We start from the raw sequence: 25196 nt of genomic DNA, 5'->3' as shown, positions 1-25196 counted from the left end.
TGTTTGTTTTTCGTTCACTTAATCTTGAATTTAATCTGCTTTTCAAAATACTTTTGAACGTTGTGGCATCAGTGTACTACTGAGCCGGAAAATGGAAAGACTGAACACCTTGATATTGCATAACAGCCTGAGACTGGGGAAGAGGTGGGCTTCAATATGCAGAATACATTAAACTTTCCAAGTGCTCAAAGAGGATTTTCCTGCAGGATATGAAGAAGAAATATTGCCTTTTTTTTTTTTTTTTTTTAAATTTCATGTGGCTGCAGTGCAATATTTCTGAGGGCCTCCGAAAACTTTTAGGAAAGGTGCAAAAGCTCATTTTGATTATTTGAGAAGGAACATATGAGTTTAAAATGCTTTAGGTGCAGTGTTTGTCTTGCACGTTTGTCTTTACAGAATCCTTGAGATCTGCTGCTAATTGAGCTTTTTACAATGTGTTTATTACATCACTGCTCACAGTTGATGTCTGTAATGCTTTGTCGGATTCAAATTTGAGATCGGTGAAGATTTCCGATATTCTTGCTAATTTCTGATCAAACCTTTAACAGATTCTTTTCTTTTTAAACTGATTGTCTACTGAAACAATTTGTCTTTCAACATCCACTTGCAGCTGCTTATCACAAAGTCTCTCTGTCCTGGTTATGGTTTTCAACCTTTTTTACTTTCTTTTTTAAACAGGATGTCCCTCGTTTCGCTGTCATTTCTCTTTCTTCCTTCCTCTGCCTCACTCACCCCCGGATCTAATCCAGACAGCTGTCAGACGACTCCACCGGTGTGTCTCCAGTCTAGTGTATCTTTCTTTTTTTAAAATCTGTTTTCAACTTGTGACACACAGGCATAATCCTTGCACATGTGCTTTTTCGTTTCCTATTTTTGAGGAACGTTACTTTGACATACATCGCTTTCCTGCACCTTTCTTATCTCTAACCCTAGCCTGACCTAAAACTTTATCCAAATCTGTCCCAACAAAAACCAAAAAAGTATTTTCTTTGTCTACAAGGATGACAAGTTCTTCAAATGGAAGATGAGGACCTCCAGAACAGGAATAGATAACATACACATAGGCACGTACACCTGTTTTGATCTATTAAAATCGTAATCACTTACATGTATTTTGTAACTAAAGTAGCTAAAAAAGAGTCCCATCAATATGGAGTATTATTCAAAACTTAACCCGTGTTGATTTTTAACAAAAAAAATACTTTAAAAGATTGACAAACTGTTGCAATATAACAACATCTACAACTATTATGACTGCAGCTAAATCTGGAAGGAAGGTTGGGCTTAAAGGATCTGGGTCTGGTACTCGCCAGGTCGTCTTTCGATAGGGGGGGTGGGGGCCCTACTTTCAACACTAAATCAACATCTAGTGTTGTGTCGTTCTGATGATAAAAATTTTAGGGAAGTAACTGCGTTGATTGTGTGGATAGTTGTACTCTTTTACCTTCTCTATGAACTCCAGCAGAACATTTCTTTCTTACTGAAATCATGTTGTTTTTATTGGAAATTGTAAAACCAAAAAAGCCCCACCCTGATGAGTAGTTTCTGTTGCTTGTGGCACATCATCAATATGACGTATGTTCTTGACAGCATGCAGCATGCAGCAGCAACGCACATCTAACAGACTGAAAATAAACCAAAATAATACTGTCTTGTTCGCATTATCTGCACAAAACCTTGTGTAGTCAATGTGAAGTTCCTCAAAACATTTTTGTTAGGTAGATTATTTCTGTCTAACAATGGTCATCATAGTATATCTCCCCTATTTGTTGCCCTTTCTTTCTATTTTACTACATTTGTATGGAACAGTGATTTGTTGAATGACAGGTACAGCTGAATAATTGCAATTATGAGAACTTTTGCTAAATCTTCTCTTGCAAATAGTTTTTCCTTGCTGTTGACTTTTGTTTGGTGTTTGATAGAATTGATGAATGAAGTGTACAGAAATTATACATATTGTCAATTTGCCAGTTTATTCATTGATGCTTCAGGTGTTTGTCAGAAAATCAGAAGAGACAACCCACCTACTAAACTCTGCTCTCATCAGACAATAGCTTGCTCCTCATAAGTGGCACCATTTAAAAGGGAAATACAATAAGTTTCCAATGGTATAGGATGTCTAGCCAAGAACTATTGTTGCCACTAAAAAAATAATCTACCAAACATGTATTTCTTTACATAGAAGTTCTGTTGCTCGAAATAATTATTTCCAATCATGTAGATTATCGAATAGGGACTCTTGGCAGCATGTTATAGATATGATTTTATCACCACCCGTCCTCCCATAGGCAATCAAAAGCCCCCATTTTCAAAACCCACCAGGCTTTGTTGAATATTTACGTGTACACAGAGAAGAAGAAAACTGCAGCAACCTAAAGTAACCTCTTCAGGAGCCATGCATGCTTGGAATGAGGGGAACCATGGCATACTCCCTTAGTCATTCACTCACACACAGTTTCTCATCTTGCTCTGCCTCTCTTATAGTCATCCCTTCATTTGCCTTACACATCTAACAATGACTCATTCAGGTTGCCACTCAGGACAAACCTCTTCAGTCAACAAAATAGGTTACTAAGAATAACAGAGATGTTGGTACAGGATGAGTTGTCACCTCCCTGGTTTCTGTAGTATATTGCCAGGGTGTGCTGAGGCTCACATGCAAGTATGGCTGTGCCCATTTGATTTGTTTCAGAAGCTGAACTGCAATGTATTCAATTTAGTTTCGGTATTATCTGAAGGTTCAATAATACTTGCGAGACTGTGTTTGATTTTAAATTTTTTTGTGGAAAATGTGATTTCGTTTGTGGAAAACAAAACACTGCTGTCCAAACATAGGTCTTTGTTTCCAGCTGGTTGAAATGCCAACACGGTATGGCTTTAAGCCCAGCTCACAGCATTGTTGTTGAGTTATTCAAAGTTGTGTTGCATAATGCACATCATAAAAGTGTATTATATAACATTCTGTTCAATTACAAAGTCTGGTCTGATGGAAGATGCTAGTCTGAGTACAACCAAAGTGTTTTTGACATTGCAACCATTTGCTGTTATACCGGCTACAGACTAATGCTCATCCTTTAGCACACCCCTTACTTCTTGAAGTGAGACAATGTACTTTGTCTGGTTCACAGACGATGACATGGATCCAAAGACATGAGACTGACCTGGACATGGCAGAGCTAAAAGATGTTAAATTTGAACAGACTGAACAGCATTAATGAGTATATCAGAAGGACAACTCATGTTGGACAGTATGATAAGAAAGTGAGAGAGATGAGGTTGAGATGGTTTGGTTAGGTCCGCTCTGATAGAGTAAAGGATGCTGTGTCTGGTAGCTGGTGTAAAGGAGCATTCCGGAGACTACTATGTAAGTCTCTTTGACCACATAAAGTGTGGCTCTGATGTGGTTGCAAAAACTCCTCTTCTCTTCAGTGACTGCAGTTGACCTCTTGTAATGCTCGATTCTTTATTTTACTACTCTGTGAATCCCCGCCCCAGCATCTGACTACGAAGTGGAAAACAGCATTCATAGTCCTCACCATCCTCTACCCCTGTTTTTTTTCTCATTGCTTTGTTTGGGGACAAGTAGTCCACACACTTGGTGAATCAATACTGGCCCTCATGTGGGACTAAACACAAATACTGGCTAGTTAGACAGCTGCTTGCTCTGATTGTGCTTTTCTTTAGGCAGAGGCACCACAGTAGCTTTGATTTGATTCAGTTCCAGTCGATGAAATAGCAGCTTTTGTTCTAAGTATCAACTGAAAACCTGTGCTTCAATAATGTTGCACAAATTCTGCTGATCATTGGACCTCTCTAACCACAAGCTAATTGGCCTACAAAAGAACAGGTAGTCTGAAGCGTCTAGAAATTTAAAAGGTGTGTTTAGTGATGGGCTTTTATGCATTTACGTCACTACTGCAGAAATCGCGCAATTTTCTGGCCCTTCGTAGTGTTAGAGTCTGCACAATCTTTGGGCAACATATAAGAGGAGCTACCTGGACAGTGTATACATGTGTTATGGCTTTGGGTTTGTAGTGTTGATGCATTTGCTGTGGAAAGGTTGCATGTCCCTGTAAATATTGTCAAATTGACAATTTTAGGCCTTATTTTCAATGCCCTTTGTTAGCCCAATGACACATGGTGGTGACTGTATCTTATATTGGAGAGACTCCAACGTTTTCATGAATGTGATAGTTCAGACATTGCAGAAAACTGAAATAAGAAAACACCGCTATTCAGATTAGAAACATTTGAGCCCATAAGATCTGTAGGAGCCACTTCAACGGATGGATTTTGATACATATTTCTAGAAGTGCCAACTTCACAGCCACCTTTATTTGTCAAATAAAATAGTGCGATAAAATATCCCATGTGTGCACCATGAATTCCCAGGCAGAATTCTGTTCCACATTGTCTTCTCTGTCTGCCATCCCTGCTTGTTGTCTCGCAGTGCTTCCAGGGTAGCTACATTATCACCATTCAGTCCATGGTCCAAGCCATCTACTCCTTCTTATCCATTGTTTTGCCTTGCTACTTTTGTCTGTCCTTTTATGATCTGCATTCTTTAAATTTGTGAAATCAAAGATACGTCTCCTCTCCTCCTGACATTCCTTCCTCCCTCCTCATAATTCCAACGTAGATTCCTGCATTCTGATGAATGTTTAGCGTTTACCTTCTCACCCCTGGGTCTGCAGCAGCTACACTCGCTCCAGATTCCTGAGTCCAGATTGTTGGCGTCTCCTTGGGGAGCAGAGAGGAGGGGGAGTGTCAGCTGTAGATAACTGGCCCCTCAACTGAATGACATAATTGGCATTTCAAGCATTCACTGGGCTGGAGAAAAGCTTGAGGTGGGAGGTTGGGAGTCAAGTAATGGCTTTTACTGAGGAAGTACAATGTAGGTTAGATCATGCAATTTTGGAGCCCCATAAATGTTAATTCAACCCACATCATCATTTATGCAGCCTGTTTTTTGCAACAGTCACATAAACTTGGTCACGTATTCAGTGTTTCATGCCCTGACGTTTTCCCAACATGCACCACGCTTTCTGTGTGTAGTGTGTAGTGTGGCCTGCCAGAGAGGTATTAGAACGGGAAGATAAAGAGTTAGAGCTTTGAACAATGCTCAGATAGACATCATGGGGTTAGAGTTTTGTGCACAAAATGAAAATGTATTAATTTCATATCGGTTTAATTTCTGAATGTTTCCAGCATATTTCGATCATGGTAAGCATGATTTCAAATGATTTTGATACAAACACATAAGGGTTATTTCCAAGGAGACCCTTTTTTGGTTGTTCAAATTGTGTGGAGCTTTAAATTCTTTGGAATCCTTTCAACTAGCCATCACGGTTTGGCATCCTGTGAAGCATGTGCAAAGAGTAAAAGGAATTAAATTCTGGCTTTGAGCCACCTGCATATCTTATTTCTTGGCAGCATAAACATGGGCAAAGTAGGGATATTCCTTCAGAGCATGACTTATTTCTCTTTCTCTCTTTAAATATAAATGCAATATTATTATAGCTGCATATTTGTGGAAATGTCTGCCACTTTTTGATCTCTGCCTGAGAAAAGCTGTTCCTAGGAATTTAGGAACGATCAGTTCATGATTAACTACAACCCCAAATGTTAACCTATATTCTTCAAATTTGTCAGGATGGGACTGTATTGGCTTGAAGCACTCCACAGGTTTAAAGTGTATGATAATGTGCAAGTTAGATATTACTAGTTTAATGTGCATGACTTAGCTTAGTTTCTCATTTTTGTTGTGAAGCCTTTGTAAGGTCATTGGAACTCTACTAATGGCCATTAAAGATTGAGTTTTTCTTAAATAATGTATTCTATTTTATTCACCCTCAGTGATCTCATTTTACTTATCTATTCAAGATTTCCATCCTCATGCACAAGACATAGTAAACTGTTTAGTTGTGAGATTACACTACATTTGTTATTTTAAAATTCTTTGTGGCACTTGACCCCAGTGAACGTAACATCCAGTACATTGTATTATATTTTTCTGTTACATGGTCAACAGTCCACAAGTCCATAACTTAACACATTTGGTCACTAAAGTCAAGGTTTCAAATAGATATTCTCACATTAGATTTATTCTAAACACAAACTCTAAAACACCATTCCATCAAAATGTGTTTTTCACAATCACCAGCCAGGTCAGTGGCCTGGGTTCACTGTCCTCGCAGTGCTGCTGGGTAATTAACTGAGGAAATGGACCTCAAATGGTTGTACTTGACTGGCAGTGCACAATCACACAGTCATCCATTGGAGTCACTGATGACAAACTCTTTATTTTGAGGGCAGAGCTGTCAAGCTCTGTGGCCCGAGTCGTGCTGGTGGTTCAGTGACCTGGACTTGGCAAATCATACACTTTTGTGAGTTTGAATTGCCCTGTGTTTTGTCATCTCTCTTTTTTTCTCTCCAATAAATTAAGGAGTATTTTTCTAATCCAATGACACTGTAGTTTTAGCATTTGTATGCAGTTCTGATGGAATAAATCAAACCATAAGTCAGTGCTTTCATTAAAAGTTTGTCATTTTCTATCAGAAATCAGTTAACCATTCCATGTATGCCGTTGTTTTTCAGATAGCTTTTGCTGATCTGTTACTCATAAAGACTTGCTTTACAAGGATGTGATTTGCTGGGTGGGAATGTGGGGTCTATACTCTGGTATAATTGAGCTCCACTTCCTCTGAATTATTTGTGCTATGTGGATGAGTTAAATTATTTCCTCCAGCATCATGATTCCAGTTGCATTACTAGCAGACCGGATCAAAGCATGTCTTACAAGTCTATAAAAACTGAGTACAGCAGAGCCATCAGCACTCAGGCATTGAGATTAAAACTCCACCCGATTACCTAACACTGTTTAACTCACATTAAGTAGTACAATTAATCTTCAACACCTGATCCAGGCTGTGGTACCATCATGTTTAAAGACAGCTCCAATCATATCAGTGCCGAAATATTCCACAATCTCCTCCCTCAATGATTACCGCCCCGTGGCACTCACCCCCATCATGATGAAGTGCTTTGAGAGGCTGGTAAAGGAACACATTGTCTCCAGACCTCCCCCCACATTTGACCCGTACCATCTTGCTTACCGCCCTAACCGCTCCACAGAGGACGCCATCTCCTCTGCCCTCCACCTGAGTTTACGACATCTGGAAGAGAAGAACACATATGTGTGGATGTTGTTTCTGGACTTCAGCTCAGGTTCAATCCAATCATCTCGCAGCATCTCGTCAGCAAACTGGTCCCCTTGCATTCAGCATCCCCCGAAGTAACTGGCTGCTTGACTTCCTCACAGACAGACCCCAGTCTGGGCAGGTGGGCAACCACACCTCCAGTGTCATCTCCCTCAACACCGGCTCCCCTCAGAGCTGTGTCCTGAGTCCACTGCTGCTCACACTGATGACCCATGACTGCTGCACCAGGTCCACTGCTAACCACATCGTGAAATTCACAGACGACACAACAGTAGTGAGCCTCATCCGTGACAACAACGACATGGACTACAGAGAGGAGGTGAAACACCTGGTTGACTGGTGCAGAACCAACAACCTGGTCCTGAACGTCGACAAAACCAAGGAGATCCTGGTGGACTTCAGGAGGCGCCAGCCTAGACACAATCCACTCCTCATCAATGGCACAGCTGTGGAGAGAGGAAGCAGCACAGAGTTCCTGGGGGTGTAGATAACAGACTCTGACCTGGTCCTTTCACACCGGAGCTCAGCAGCACATGCACTTTTTGAGTTCGATGAAAAGAGCACCGCTCCCTCCTCCTGTTCTCACCACCTTCTCCAGAGGCACTATAGAGAGCCCACTGACCAACTGCATCTCTGTCTGGTCCGGAGCCTGCAGCGCCTCCTACTGGAAGTCCCTGCAGAGAGTGGTGAGGACGAAGAAATCCTCAGGACTCCACTTCCTCCCATCCAGGAGATGGCAGAAAGCTGCTGTCTGACCAGGGGTCAGAAAATCAGCAGACACCTCCCACCCCTCACTGCTGGACTCTGGAAGGAGGTTCCACAGCCTCCGTAGCAGAACCTCCAGGTTCTGTAACAGCTTCTTCCCTCAGGCCATAAGACTTTTGAACACAATAGAATAATCCCTTCATTCCCCCTTAAACCGCCACAACCGGATTACCTCACTAGAGTATAAGAAAGACAATATAACATACATCAAAAACGTGCAATATATTTATGTGTATCATATTTTCTTTTTATATCTATTTATATCTACACCTTATTTTGTAAATTATTTGATGCTCCTTCTTTTATCCTGCACTACAACGAGCCAATGCAATGAAATTTCATTTTTTTCTGGACTGTAAAGTGCAAATTTGAATGACAAAGAACGTCTACGTCTAACAATTATGGATTCTTTGTGTTTTCAATAAGATATATCCTCGCTGATTATATATCTATATGTAATACATGTCCTTTGTTGATGGGGGCCAGTTATAGCTATCAAATTTAAATGTGATAACTTGTAGTTCTTTCTGTCCGCATTCACAGCTACTTTTTGGCTCTGGCCTAAAGACCATGTTTCCATGATTACTGAGCATGGCAGCACGTGGAGCTTCATATTCTCCTGGCTACAATCGGTTTCTTTTCGAAGCTGCTTTATATAGTTTGATGGACCAAATCCTTTTCTGCACTATCGTTTCCCATTTCATTTGATATGTTCAGCATGTATTTTAAGGGTTGGATTTTGTGGAGCGCTTCTACACAGAATGACGGAATCCTCTTTCTTTCAGTGGGTTACAAAACACAGCTTGTAAATCAGAAATATTGTGTGTATGAACTCATCTGACAAAATATCTGAGGCATTGAATCTTGGTTGGGCTACAGTTTGACTGCAATTGTTAGTCTTTTCTTTTATATTTGGTCATATGTAATATTCTTTTGGAACAATACACAATGCATAGCTTGCTGGAATGTGAGAGCGTTTTCAGCTCAAAGTTGTAAATATTGAATGCATTTGGAGTGTGTATCCTTGAGCGGTTGCTTTCACAACACGCTTAACTGTACCAGAGTTTGACTGCAGCAGCCTTAAAAATTACTAGTTTAAAAATTTATCTTAAAACAACACCCTATATCTTTGCTACTGACAGACCTGTAACATTTATTGTAGTTTACTTTTTTATTTTGTCTGCATTACATTATACATTTCTTACAAAAATAAGAAGATTTAAAGCTTGTGTTTTATGAACATTGGCACTGTTTTCAGACTAAACTTATTGTTTTTTCATCTAATTTCTTTCTTGCTTCTTAAACACCCCAGGGATTATTTCTCATTTCCACCCCTGTGCTTTTTTTTTTTTTTTTTCCCCCCACTAACAGAGATGGGCGTTAAAAAACAAAAAGTCAAACAACCACTTGTACAGACTCCCTTGAGAAAACAAATGAGAATCTCCCAGTGAACCAACCCACTATTTCCCACCCCCCTCTTCATGCATATGACTTTAGACTTTGCTTTATTAATCCCTTAGGATGACTCCGTCAGGGACATTTGAGTTCCAGCAGCTTAATAGAAGAGGAGCAGCACACAGAGGATAACAAAGATGAGTTACAGAAAAAGGTAATTCACCTTAACGTAACTAAATATAGAAGTAGCAAAAAGAATAAGACCCCAAGCAAAATATAGTACAAAAAATACAAACTCTTAACTAACCTTAACTTAGCTAGATATAGAAATGGCAAAAATAGTAAATAAAACTTCTGCCAAAATTTTGTACAAGAAATACAGAATAATATGAACTCTTAACTAACCTTAAGTCAGCTAGATATAGAATGGCAAAAAGAGTAAATAAAACTCCTACCAAAATTTAGTACAGAAAATAATATAAACTCGTAACTAACCTTAACTTAACTAAAGCTTAAATATGTCTGTTTACGACCTTTCCCCTTTAGACCTGAACTAATGCTGACCTTCAGCCTCATCTTTTTATACAGACAGATGGAGACATTGCTATGCACGCCCCTCTAACCGCTTCTCTTCTCACGCTATACATATTTTGTAACTGATATAAATGGGCATGTTTAATTATGACCCCTGAAATAATTATCATGCATTGTCGTGCAGTGATTCATGCAAATTGCAATATGACAGAAGTGAGGCTTTTAGAGATTCCGAACACTACCACAACAGCCATTTCACATCCCAAAATACAGGGATTATTAAATTATATTTATTTAAAATTTTGCCTTGTTGAATAGGGTGATGGTGATGTGACGGTCACAGTGTTATACTCAAAGGTTACATCTCTAAATATATTAAACTATTGGCCCCTGACTCATTTAATGTGGGTCTGATTTTATATCCACGGAACATTCAAAGACGAAAACAGTCGGTTCTTTGCCTTTTGGTGCGTGAGAGCAGTAAACACATAATCTAAATGGTGTACTACCAGCTCCCATGGGGAGTAGTTACGGGTGTCCTCTGAAGCCTTACACACATTGTCTGGGGTCAGTGAAGGGCTACAGTCGGACTCCACATCCTTTAGCCACCAGACAGTGGTAAAGCCATTATCCATGTATGCTAATTGCTTTGACGGCCCAGTTTGGTTTGGGACTGTTTCACTGGTTTGTTTTAGATCCTGAAAGGGGATGGTTTACCTGCAAACTGCCCCAAAACAGTAGCAGCTGTTCCACATCCTTTCTTAAAAGAGAGCTGACCCCATTCTGACCTATTTAACGGCCAACATAGCTGGGTTCAAGTTTTGATGGTTCAGTGACTGAATCAATCATAATCCAGTCAGTGCAAGCTCTTTGTAGATTTTATGGTTTTTCTAGTTTCTGCAATCTTCCAGCGTCCGAAAGTCCTATTCTCGCTTAAATTCAGTCATTTTTAATAAAAATCCACTCCATTGGCTACTTGCTATTTTAACGGAAAGGAAATTCATCACTTTTACATTTCCTCTGAAAATTCATGGGACTCAGCTCTGCATATTCCACACTAGTAATATTCTACAGTTAAAATTCAGTTCACCCTGTTTTTCCCAGTTGTTCTGTTCTAACTTAAGCCCACAGAGTTGAAAATTCTTCCACACCCTTTTAATCAACAAATTTAAAAGATGTGTTTTCTTCACTGAATTCTCATCCAAAGCATTTAGAAATCTCCCAAAATCAATAGATGGTTGGCATTTTCTTCATTGCGTACTTGTTCGAAATACTTAAGTGTGTAACTGGATTTATTGTCCCTCCTGATACTGTTGAAGTTGTGATTTATGGTGGGGATGACAACACAGAGGACTGCTTCACCCCACGCGGTTCACCCTTTCCTTGTTGACCAAGCTTTCCATGTAGGAATCTGAATGAGTTTGGTCTCCTGCCAGCCCTGGTTCCCCATGGCCTCCCTGTTCAATCGGCAGCTATTCAACACTGCCGTGTCCCTAGAGGGCAACAGTATGAGATCTGATTCCTTATTGATTGTTAAGGCAACAAGGCAAGAGTCTGCATATAGAGAGAGATGATATGGACATATTTATTTAAAGAGGAGTGCTTATTTAACCTCCAGAGAGTTAAGATATGCTTTTGCTCTTGTTGGGCCCAAGATTCCATTGAACACCTTCATGCAGTTCCTCTCCCCCAGAGGGAGAGACACTAAAGCCCCATTTTCACCGCACAAAAAGTGGGGATGGAATGGGATGGTCCAGTACAGTTCGGGTTTCCACTGCACGAATTGTGGATTTTACAGAAAAAACCGCTCCAAAGGTTGATGCTTTTCCATTTTGACATGTCGGCTGTATGAATCCTCCGTTGTTAACATATTCAGCTTTTCACTGGTTGGGTTTTTTGGGGGGGGATTTAAAAAAAAAAACTAAACATTTTGCTGCACAACTTTTGTGTTTGTCCCTAAAGAGCGGGCATGAGGCAGGGACATAGACCGGGACTTGGGAGCAGACACTACGGCCGTAACAGATGTACTACCAGTCCGCTGGCCACGTCGCTAGCCGCTGCTCCATTGCGTGGGCCGCTGCGTGTTGCACACACTGGCCGGCCCCGGGGCGCCGGTTCTCCAACGCTGAGGTTCCGGAACTTGCCAGTGTGTGCGACGTGATGCAACGCGATGTTTGGACTCGGACCGTGTCCACTAGGGCTGGGCGATATGGCCTCAAATCACTATCACCATATGTTGAGCAGTTCACCTCAAACAAGACTGATATTTTGGTATTGGCTATTTCCAGATTCCCTGGCGGTGCCCCTTTTATTATTAATGAATAAATAACAAATTTATTCAAATTAATAATTTTTCATTAATAAATAATTTTTGATAATTTATTAACTTTAAGTAACCAATTACTTTAGGAGTTGTTAATGAGTCAATTACAATTTACTTCCATTAATAATTAAAATCTTTTATAAAAGTACTTCCAGTACCTTTGTAAACAACTTTCAACTCTTTGGATGATAAATGGAAGATAATATACTTATTTAAGAAGCAATAATTACTTTATTGTCTTCATTGACAATACAAATGCTGTTATAACTTTTTGTACTTTGCTCTACTTACCCTTACAGTGCTTTTGTAGGCCTTTTTAAAAGAATGGGCTTTCATCACACCTCGGCAAGGAGAAGTTTAGCTGGTCAATAACACTGATCTTATTTAAATAGTATTTAAAGGTGCATTGAATACATTGATGTTTTAAAAGTCTTGTTGAAATTTCTAACCTGTTTGGCTTTATTCAGGATGTGTTTTAGAGTTGATCAACAAAACGCAAAAAGTCCTTTTGAGATATTAGTAGTCCACACAACCCCTTTTGCAACTCTTATCTTCTAAAAACTTGAATGTCCTGAGTTGTTGTTGATAGTGTAATTAATGCCCTGTGTGAGCATGGCCATTATGGGTAGCATTAGCCTGCTGTGCCTGGCAGCACAGTTGGTGAAAGGCCAGTGATAACAATGAGAGGATTTTCCCCCAGTAGCAACTGTGGCGGAGACAGTGGAGCAGTGAGCAGGTGAATTCTTTAAGCTTCATTAGTGCAGTTTGGGAACTGTATAGCCAAGTGCAGTCAGTTTAACATGGCAGCTCGTGCGCCTTATTGCCCTGGACATGTTGGGGCAGTTTATGAGCTAAGGCTCTGGCAGACTGGGATTGAAGCAGTCTTGTACATTTATGAACTGATACTCTGCAGCATAGAGGGACTGTAAATTTGGGTGAATAACATTGTTTCCCATTGAATAAGAAATGACGACCACTACGACATACATTACGCAAGAAAAAAGTCAACTGGTATGATAGCTACATACTCCACCAGAGAATAAACATAGGTAACAGAGAATGACACCGTTGTTTCAGTTGCATTAATGTGCAAAGGAAAAGTTTGGTATTTTCACTAGACAGAAAATAGAGACATTCTTCTGCAATTTACCTATTTTGGAATGGAAAACTATTGTTTTGGTGCTCCATTAGTGTCACTTTATCATATCATTTGCTGCTGAATTTCTATTGGTTATTAGTCGCTATAGCTATGAAATTTTAGAAAATGATTCCAGACACGACCTTGTCTCACTCTCAGTTTTTTTTTCAAGGATACAATCACGGTTGCTTTTGTTCTGGACGACCTAAATCGTACAATGTGCTGGAAATTTCCTGGAATACTTGTCTAAACTATCTTCAAGGCTTCAGGCTGAAGATGGTGACCCATTTAAACTCCATTGGCTAATTTTGTCATTGAACTTCACTGTCTGTCCACAAATGTTCTGCCAAGATTTGGGACTCTAGTTTTCCCCTGTTTTTCACTTGACTGCCGACAACATGGTGTCTTTTCAGTCCCACAGGAGGCTTTTCTGGCTGACTCTGATTTGGCCCGCTCCCATACTGTTGGCTTTGGCACTGTAATTTCCTCTGACAAGCTCATGGTTAGTGTTCATTCACTCCGCTCAGGCGGTGTAATGTGAGACGGTGTTAAGACTGTGTGTTCCCATGTTGGGATTCTGGGAGATTTTGACTGACTGTGTCACTGTGGCCACAGTCGGGGAATCAAAACCAAGACTACACTCATTTATGACCAAAGGTCTGTTCCTGTCTTTTTTCTTTAGAAGTAGTGCTTGTTCCTTGTTAGTGGCAGGTTCATATACGATTGGAAGATCTCTTGTGATTCACATTTGCTGCAGGGCAGCACTATTTTGAAGGCTTCCCATTGTGATTTAAATATTTTAACCCAATTCTTGACATTGCACATATTGCTTACTTTAATTTCTTGCACAATTGAATTTTCATCAACATCTACCAGGGAGAGCATTATTTCTCTGATTGTGGCTGTGTATTAGTGCCATTTATCCCCAACTTTATCTTTGCTTAAGGATGCGTCATTTATAAGTTTATAATACTTGTGTGCTGAAACAAAGGTGCTCTTTTCAGCTCTACAATTCAATTCAATTTTATTTGTATAGCGCTAAATCACATCAACAAACATCTCAAAGCGCTCTTACAATGATAGAGAACAACAGAACCCAACTAAACCCTTCAAAAGCAAGCAGATGTAACAAGCAACAGTGGAAACCAGGAAAACCTCCCTCGCATGGAGAGAAGTTCATAAGAACTCCCTTTTCAATGTCGGACAACTTTGAAAACTCTTGATTAGGGCTGAACGATTTTGGAAAATAACCTAATTGCGATTTCCCCCCCTCAATATTGCGATTGCGATTTAATATGCGATTATTTTTTCAAGGTCCTCTTCTCATGTATTTTTCAACAAACACAAGCAATAAATCATTATGTATTATAATAAACAATATCAGATTTATTATACATAAGTTCTTTCTTATAGGCGAGGCTTATGTTAAGATAAAGTCAAATGAAGCATGTATTAATATGAAAGACAGTTTATTTATCTTCTACTTCAATTCCAGTAGTAAACTTACTAAATACTGTGACTTGCAGTCTAGTAAGCGTTCACCACAACGAGCCAACCGCTGGTCCATTGTGCTGATCAAAGCCCTAAACCAGGCTGGGTCACTATACTAATGCTGCGCTGGACATTAAGGATCAAAGTATTTTAGTTCCATGTGGACAATGTGGGGGTCTGCATGACGTCATCATCTCATAATAAACTAGTTCCATCTTTCAAACCTCAGAATGACTTTATTAATCCCTGGGGAAATTCTTTAGCAACGCAGCACCAACAGCAGTGCTTCCAGCTCGAACACAACACAAAAGATTGGGACTATTTTCAGGGAGTTTAGGGCGAAGTAGGACACAGCTTCATGGTGTGAATCGACTGCTACAGCGGAGGAGCTGCTGTTCATTGTTTTGATGCCGTGGTCAGTGCCGTTCTCCTCTGAGAGATGGACTTTTAAAATGCTGACGTCTGTTGACAAAGCGACCGCCTCGCTGTAAAACTGCTTTGCTAACATCCACGTTGCTGCGTTGCTTTGCTAACATCCACGTTGCTGCGTTGCTTTGCTAACATCCACGTTGCTGCGTTGCTTTGTGGTGTTGTGAGACTAAAATGCGTCCAAACAGCAACATGTTGCCATGAAAAGTTGGATAGCACAGTGCTACTTCCCTAGCCTGCTCGCTGGCTGCAAACTGTGGACTGGATTTCCTGCCTCATTCCTCCTGGTCTCATTGAGACCCGCCTCCCTTCAGGAAATCCAGTCCACAGTTTGCAGCCAGCGAGCAGAGCAGCAGCAGGGAAACACTGGGGATCATTTCAGCACCATGGATCAGACCAGGATCATGGATCAGACCAGGATCATGGATCAGGAACCTCTGCAGGTTGGATCAGAAATGACTGATCAGTGAATTATGTTGATATCAGAACCCGATACCGGATCGGATCGGCTCCGTCCCTAAAAACCACTAACCCGTTCAGGCAAGGTGGGCAGATGACACACGCAGGACGCGCAAGTCGTCACGTGACCAGATCACGTGAGCAGTTAAATCACAGCCCTTGTGATTAGAAAATCCTGTTTTATCATATCACCGATATTATCGCAAATGCAATTAATCCTTCAGCCCTACTCTTGAGTTAATATAATAGAGTTTTAATGTTGCTTTTATAGTTTTATCTTAATGTTGGCATAAAGTTACATTCTTTTTTTTTTTTTTTATTCTTTATTTTCAAAAAGTGGTGAAGTACAACAGGTTACAATAAGACATGTCATCACATTATCCACTTTTCTTTTTCCCTTTTTTTTTGTACAAAAGAAAAGAAAGAGAAAAGAAAAGAAACCCCAAAAACAAAGACAATAAAACAAAAAAAAACTAAATAAAAACAACAACAACAACAAACTCAGAACAAGTAGGGAGAGAAACAGTGTGCACAGTTGATCGTAGATAAAAATAAAAAACAGAAATGCCAATCCAACACCAAAACCAAAGGGAGTGAGAAATGTTTCTTTCTAAATACAAGTAACCTCAATAAAATCTGGTGGTAAGGACTGGATATAACTGACCCATTTGGTCCATAATTTAACAAAAGTAGACTTTTTAAGGCGGATTGAAAATGTTACAGATTCCATTCCATAAATCTCATGTAAAGTTACATTCTTCTTATAAACGCAATAGGGCATAGGGTTTTATATTTATCCTCAAAGTGCAAGCAAGGTTTCCTGGAGGTGTCCCGATTGAATTTGTAATTGCCTGGAACACGGCCATGTTTTTCTGAGAAAGCAATGTTGTTATGAGTTTCCTGAACACTGGAATGCAGTGCACGTTCAATAATATGTAGATACTGAGGAGATTTAATTCCTTCACGCATGCACAAAAAAGTCAGAAATGGGGAAAATCATTTTATTGCCTACTTATAATAATGTCAGTATATAATTAATGACATCTTGTAAAGTGAGTGTGAGAATGAAACCTCCCGTAAATCTTGTATCTTTGTTTTAGTTTTAAAACATGTCATATTTAGCTCACGAGTAAGTGAAGTGCACACTCTTTTTTGCCCGGAGACTGACGATACGATACAGCAGTTAAAAAAGGTATTACCTGTGCCTTTTTAATAGCATTTTATTTATTTTTTTAGACAGAATACACAACAAAATAAAAACTTTCACTACAAACCTGACCGGTCTGAGCATTTTTGGCCTAGTTTCTCTTGTTTGTCGGATTCAAGCCTTTGCCTCACTTAGTTAGAAATGATTAGGATGTTTGTCTGACTGCAGGAAGTGTGTGGTGCTTCTTTATCTCCCTTTTACACCTCTTGAGTTCAATGTTTTTATCAGGTTCTTTTTCTGCCAGTGCACTTGATCGTTAATGCTTGGCCTACTTAGTCTCACTCCAAGTGTCCTAGGATTCTCGAGCCAACTCTAAACAAAGCACTAAGCCTGCCGCAGCTCGCCAGCTCCTGCAACATACCACAGGACATTCACAAGGGGAGGAAAAAGGAGGGCAGTGTGGTTCCATAGATGAGACAGGACTGAGACAAACAGGCTTGCTCTCTTAGCTTTTTCTCTGTGTTGAAAGCTGTTCTATTCTATCTGTGATGCCATCCTCTGGACTTGCTTCATACAAGAAGAAGTGCATGTCTGTTCAATATTTTACTGAGAAACCCTCTTAACTGCTCTCTCAGCCTGGGAGGGGACGGTGAGGATGGATTACCCAGTCCAGACCAGATGTTGGTATAAAACGGCCGTAATTACCCAACAGAAATCATGTAGTAAACTTCAATATATTTTATGAAATAATCAAAGAAATTCAATTACATTTGTTAGAACCAACAAATGCAGATGTAAATGTATACATTTACATTACAACTGCAATTTCAAAAATGATATCAAGCCCTGAAGTCTTTTCTTTGAGTGTATAATGTTTACACTCTACAGAAGATCTCTATACATTTTAAAATTTTATATTTCCCAAATAAAATCTGAATTATTATATATTCTGAATCCTGTGTATAGATTAATGGTAATTTGGCTTCATGTGAAAATGTTTGATTAAAAAAACAAAAAATATTTAATCCAACATGTATTGACATCTGTCATTAATGCTCCTGCTTTTTCTTCTTTTTTTCTAGTCCTGTGCGCAAAGAACCTGGCTAAGAAAGACTTCTTTCGTAAGTAAAGACTATTTTTACGTGGATCTATTCTAGTCCTTTTACATCTCTCCTGTGCATCACAATGAGCTTTGTCAGCTTGCTGCTTTTTGAAGTGATGCCATAAATGAAGTCCCTCAGGAGCCCCTGTATTTTGCATTCTGGCACAGTTCAAGACTCCCTGATAACCCAAATTCTATTAACAGACGCAGAAGCAGCAGTTGGAAAGGTCTTAATTAAAACATGAAAAGTACATTTTTATTGAGAGTAAATCAAGTAAATAAAGCATGTGTGTGGAAAAACACTACCGTCAGGCGACACGTGATGGAGAAACAAAATATGTATTGTTATGTTGAACTGCTCCTTAAAGAAATCTTATCTGTTGATGTATTAGAACAGTTTCTGAAAACAATATTGGACCTGAGCTCACTGTTGGTACAACCCTGTCAGGTTTCAGTTTCACTATTCAGCTTAAATTCAGAATCATGTGTTTTCTTTAGATTAACACATAAATTGTATGTACATTTGTAGTTGTGTATAGTTTATCATTGTTCCTTCTTATGGTTTCTGAATGATCGCAGCAATTTCAGTTAACTATCATCAACTATTAAGCTCTTTAACTCACCTGCAAAATGTGCATAGACACAGCTGTGGGGGAACTTCCCAGAGAGCGTGACTAAACAGGTTTAACTCGAGTAAAGTGTCTGTGCCTAGAGGTATATACTTGGATACTTTTAAAATACACATTGATATGCATGAACTAAGAAAGAGGTAGATAAATACAGGAAGACCAGCTTCTCCGATTTCAAGCTGAACAGGATCCAATGAGAGGACTTCCCATAAAACACAGAAGAAATTCCCAGAAGTTTTGAATTCATATAAAATCAGAAGAAAGTTCGGTCGGTTTCTTTCTTTCTTTCCCATTAAAGATGAGCTGAAATGTTTGGTGAAGGTCAACTAATTATTTCCATTGTCTTTAAAGTGCCAATGACACCAAAACATTTTTGAAATAAAGCAATACAAAATAAAAGTATTTTTATTATAAAACGGTTTTTTTCCGGTTCTCCGGTTCTCCGGTTTACTCCGATAGTCCAAACAACCTGCACCGTGACTCCCCGAGCTACACCACCGGCCTCCATCACCTCCCCAGAGCACCATGCTGTGTGGCTTCTGAAGACGGTCCATTTGGTGAAGAAAGTTCCGGTGGGAGGACTCGTGAGGGACTTTTAATAAATTAACTCTGCCGTCAATCTGTCCCGTATATTGAATGTCTGCTCCAACAAGCCGACAGCGTAGACATACACTAGTAGATCCTTCCATCTATGTACAGCGTCTAGTCTACATCATATAGTAAACGATCTACTAGAGTATGTCTACTGTGTAAACATACACAATGTTGTAGAAATCTACTATTATATGTCCACGTATTAGATCATTCTGTGTTGAACCCCCTCCAAAAAAGAAAAAGTGTTAAATCCCCAACACAATATGAAAATGCAGCGTTCCCTGTGGACCGGGAGAAAGCGTTCCTCCTCGTACATCACTTTCTCATTCCTCTCCAGTCTCCGACCTCCAGTGCAGGGTTAGCTTGTCAAGTGTAAATTCCAGGGGGCATCCAATGAAGGCAAATACACTTTTGACTGTAATTTTTTAAGGGAAAAATTATCAAATTAACTGCGATATGGTGTCATAGGCACTTTAATGCTACAGAGAGCGTATGTAAGTGCTGCAATTGAAATTTACGCACTAACAAAGTCATTTTAAATGTACAAGCCAGTACACATTGTCTCTTATTTTCTCAGTCAAATCATCACAAAATGGTGTCTATGTGCGTGAATATAAAAAAAGTACCTGATATCTTCATTTATTTCAAAGTGATCCTAAGCCTCGAAAAAGAGACTTGTTAATAGCTCTAACATTTTAACTTTCGCTGTAGTTGAGGTATATGACATTTTTTAAGATATGCCATAATAAACAGGTAGGGTTGGTTAGTTACGTAGTGAAAATAAGGACATGGACAGATTATAGTGTCTTGCTTCATGTCATATCTTCATAACAAAAATATCCCAAACACCAACTTTACAATAAAAATGACCTTAGTGACTGAACGACAGTTGAATGAAGACAGTCATACGCTTTCATTTTTGGGACCAGTATCATGTCATGTTAGGATAGTGTGATGTCACTCCTGCACACATTCTTTGAATTATAAAGTACAAAATGAGCTTCCGTCACGGTGAATAATGACAAACATAGATCTTTGTGTCCCTGAAGTTTCATTTGAATGAGTCAAATGATTTATAAATGCTGTCCCGCTGGTTTCATCAATGACATTATTAAAGGTTAGGTTTATACAGTGAATCAACACAACCTCTCTGTTTGTCTGCTTTTACAGGGTTACCGGATCCATTTGCTAAAGTGGTGGTGGATGGCTCTGGACAATGCCACTCTACAGATACTGTGAGAAATACGCTGGACCCCAAGTGGAATCAACATTATGATCTGTAAGTCACCAAGAAGAGGGAAAAGCAGTACGACATGCTGCTTTTTGCCCTGTATGCTTCATCAACAGACAAACTGAGCAAATGTGTGTGCTTTACAATAGATTTACTCATGAGGTCATGCACAACTTCAAAGCTGAGTCCGACTGAAAATATTGTTTTTCCTCAGTTGTCTTGTGTGTTGGGAATGTAACTAGTTACCTCTTTACTGTGTAACGCAAGACCCATCTATAAACCGTGTTAGAGATTTTACATAACAAAGAAAAGTGTTGGAGAGTGACATTTCACACATTGTACAAACACATACTCCACTAAAGACTTTCATGTGTTTTTCATTGGGAAATCTGATACGACCTTATTCATTCTCAAAATGTCAAATTGCCTCAACATGTGGTTTAATGAAAAGTTTTTTCAGCAATATCCTCTGTGGGATTTAAGAGTGCCTTATATTATAAGGGTATATTCACTTTCTGTGTCTATGGCAGCTGCAAGTGTGGACCAAGGAAAACCAACATGTAAATGGGATACATTCTAGTTGGTAGACTTCAGGTTAGAAAAATTGCAATTAGATGTTTTTTCACAACTTGACCAGCCCTGACCGATTTATTTATTTTACAGCTTTACCTGTGGACCTCAAACACATTCCAATGTCCTTTTCCCATGAAATTTTAACCTTTTTCTTACGGAGATCCACTCACCGAATATTTATTACAATAATTTTTTAAATTGCATTAACAATATTCTGTCTAAATATTAGTGTCAATATCAGTGAGAAATGTCAATACAACCTTCTTCAAGTAATGACGCCAGGTGTTAAATGAAACTTTGTTTTAGGTATAAATAATACTAGCAAAGCTACATGAAGTATTCCACACAATACGGGAGCTTTTTCAACTAAGATATGTGGCATACGCCGGGTCGCCTCATTGCTTTAAGGTCCCCCCAGAGTAAAATAGAATAGAATAGAACTTTATTTATGTAGCACCTTTCCCAGACGTGAGTCACAAGGTGGTTAACAGACTTCAGTTACTCCTTGACCAGACGTTCAGGCCTGGAGTTGAGTTTTGCTTTCACACCGGTACAGCCACACCACTCTCGGACTAAATATCCAACGGTAGCCCCAGATACAGTCGTGTCAGAGTCCACTGATGATGCTTCTTTAATGCTGGTAAAAGAAATTTGCTATATTTACTCTCGTCTTGGCGATAACTCCACATCACGTCTCTGAGCATCTTTTTTGTTGGATGTCTAGTCCCTTCAATCTCAAATAGATCCTAATTATTTCTGCACTTCGTTGGAAAAGTTACCTATGTCTCAACACCTTACATATATACTAAGGAAATAGATGATATAACATTAAAATAAGCATGGGTCAATATTCTATAGCATAGAAAAGTCACCTATGTAACAAGTAATATTTATATAAATATCTACATTAGAACATTCTTATTAGCAAAAGGTAAAATTTCATATTAGGGGTCAAAATTCCATGGGGCGGGTCATTTTTCCTCACTAGGTCACAATTCTATATAGGAAAGTGACCCGCCGGTCAGAATTCTAGATGACACCTTTCTAACTCACGCTGCTCTCGTTGACTATGATTCTCATTTTTGTCTGATTTTAAACATGATTAATTGCCCAGCCTTGGCTCAAGTTCCCACCAACTTCTGCCACTTTTGATCCACGCACAACCCCATCCAGCGACTACATATTTTCATAACTGCTGACCATGACAACATGGGGAGCATCATGTTTACCTGTTTAACAATTCCGTTTGATTAATAAAGATCTCGCTAAATGCAACAGAAAAGTGGGCGGGGCAGTTGGTGTATGCCCTCTTACGGTCGCTGTGCATCACAATTAGGGCTGAACAATTAATTGTATTTGCGATAATATCGCGATATGATAAAACAGGATTTTCCAATCGCAAGGGCTGCGATTAGACTGCTCACGTGATCTGATCACGTGGCGACTTGCGTGTCCTGCACGTGTCATGCGCCCACGTATACGTCGTGAGCGAGCGGAGCAGAGCGACAGTATTACTCAACATAATTCGAAACGGCAGGTGGAAATAACTCAGGCCAGGAAAGGCATCCAGAACATCACAGACTACAAACGATACAACACCCCCCCCCCCCCACCGACACTTCTCTCCCAGATCAACTTAACATCTTTTTCTCACACTTTGAAGAGGACAGCAGACAGGCGGAGGACACACAGCTGATACCATCAGAGCATGACCAGCCCCTGACCATCCAACAACACCAGGTACTGCGAGTCCTGCGAGGCATCGACACCAGCAAAGCACCAGGACCGGATGGTGTACCGGGGAGGGTGCTGAAATCATGTGCCCATCAGCTTGCCGCTGTTTTCACCAACATCTTTAACCGTTCGCTGCAGCAAGCCACAGTCCCCACCTGCCTGAAAACTGCCACCATAATCCCTGTGCCCAAATCCTCTGCCATCACAGGGTTGATTGATTACCGGCCTGTGGCCCTAACTCCGGTGATCATGAAATGCATGGAGAGACTAGTGTTAGAACACGTCAAGGCCCATATCCCACCTGGCTTTGACCCACATCAGTTCGCCTACAGGTCCAACAGATCCACAGAAGACGCCATCTCCATCGCCCTCTATAACGCTCTCAGCCACATTGAAAGCCCCAACACTTACATCAGGATGCTGTTTGTGGATTTCAGCTCTGCTTTCAACTCCATCAGCCCCAGCCGACTGATCAACAAGCTGCAGACACTGCAACTTGGAACCTCCCTCTGCCTGTGGATCAAGGACTTCCTGACTAACAGACCCCAGCAGGTCAGGATGGGCACCTCCACATCCTCCACCATCGTCCTCAATACTGCTGTTCCCCAGGGCTGTGTTCTGAGTCCAGTCTTGTACACGCTGTACACCCATGACTGTGTCTCCATCCATGACTCAAACACCCTCATCAAATTTGCTGACGACACAACCATTGTTGGACGGGTCAAAAACAATGACGAAACACCGTACAGGCAGGAGGTGGAAGCACTGGTGACAATCACCTCAATCTCAACACCCGGAAGACAAAAGAACTCATCATTGACTTCCGTAAGTCAAGGACCACACCACACTCAGGTCTGAGGATCAATGGGGAAGAAGTAGAGCGGACTGCACATCTCAGAGGACCTGGGTTGGACTGTGAACACCACCCACATCATTAAAAAGGCCCAGCAGCGACTCTTTTTCCTGAGAACGCTGAGGAGGAACAAACTCCCTCCACCTCTGCTGAAAAACTTTTATCACTGCTCAATAGAGAGAGTCCTCACCTACGGTTGTACGGTGTGGTACGCCAGCTGCACTGCAAATGAAAAAAAACAACTGCAGCGGGTCATCAAGACTCTCAGTGAATCATTGGATCCCCATTACCACGCCGAGAGGAGATCTACTCGAGCCGGCTCCTCCGACGGGCCACAAAGATCTGAAATGACCCCGCCCATCCCAGGACACATTCTGTTCTCCACCCTCCCCTCTGGAAGACTCAGAGTCATGAGAGCTCGCACCAACAGACTGAAGAATAGCTTCTTCCCCATGGCTGTGAAGAGACTGCTGCAGGGATCATGACCCCCCCCCCCCCCCCCCCCCCCCCCCCCCCCAAAGAACTTGCACTTCAATACCGCACCTTACCAAAGACTATTTTTTTATTTAAATGTGAATGTGACCTGCTGCTGCTGCTATTAGTGATGCAACAAACGGAAATTCGTTGTACTTGCACAATGACAATAAAGCTTCTTAATCATAACGGAGTTCATAGTGAAAGATATGATGTCCATTTAATGGGCTCGACATTAAGGACTGTCCGACCGTCCGGGGCTAGTAAAAGCTTTGCTCGGGCAAGTGAATCATCTGCCCACCTTGACCAAACGGGCTACTGGTTTTTAGGAACGGAGCCGATCCGATCCGGGATCGGGTTCCGATTTCAACATAATTCACTGATCAGAGGTTCCTGATCCATGATCCTGGTCTGATCCATGATCCTGGTCTGCTTCATGGTGCTGAAATGATCCCCAGTGTTTCCCTGCTGCTGCTCTGCTCGCTGGCTGCAAACTGTGGACTGGATTTCCTGAAGGGAGGCGGGTCTCAATGAGACCAGGAGGAATGAGGCAGGAAATCCATTCCACAGTTTGCAGCCAGCGAGCAGGCTAGGGAAGTAGCACTGTGCTATCCAACTTTTCATGGCAACATGTTGCTGTTTGGACGCATTTTAGTCTCACAACACCACAAAGCAACGCAGCAACGTGGATGTTAGCAAAGCAACGCAGCAACGGGCAATGTTAGCAAAGCAATGCAGCAACGTGGATGTTAGCAAAGCAACGCAGCAACGTGGATGTTAGCAAAGCAACGCAGCAACGTGGATGTGAGCAAAGCAATGCAGCAACATGGATGTTAGCAAAGCAACGCAGCAACGTGGATGTTAGCAAAGCAACGCAGCAACGTGGATGTTAGCAAAGCAACGCAGCAACGTGGATGTTAGCAAAGCAACACAGCAATGTGGATGTTTGCAAAAAAAATGCAGCAATGAGCAATGTTAGCAAAGCAACACAGCAACGTGGATGTTAGCAAAGCAACGCAGCAACATGGATGTTAGCAAAGCAACACAGCAACGTGGATGTTAGCAAAGCAACGCAGCAACATGGATGTTAGCAAAGCAACACAGC

The 25196-nt window shown here is 40.7% G+C and overlaps 1 protein-coding gene across 2 annotated transcripts in view; it reads left to right on the top strand.

The window, feature by feature from the left end:
• The window catches only part of LOC308109621 (E3 ubiquitin-protein ligase SMURF2-like), an 85268-nt gene that overhangs the window by 9747 nt on the left and 50325 nt on the right, over positions 1–25196 (top strand). For both annotated transcript variants that reach the window (XM_080463315.1, XM_080463316.1), the window contains exons 2-3: positions 17984–18022; positions 20397–20505. In XM_080463315.1, coding sequence (XP_080319441.1) covers positions 17984–18022; positions 20397–20505 — 148 coding nt within the window. The remainder of the gene's footprint in view (positions 1–17983; positions 18023–20396; positions 20506–25196) is intronic.

Source organism: Lipophrys pholis, assembly GCF_963383615.2.
Source record: "Lipophrys pholis genome assembly, chromosome: 5".
In the NCBI taxonomy this organism is placed as follows: Eukaryota; Metazoa; Chordata; class Actinopteri; order Blenniiformes; family Blenniidae; genus Lipophrys; species Lipophrys pholis.
Note: the sequence above shows the minus strand (reverse complement) of the source record. Positions and strands in the feature narration are given on the sequence as shown.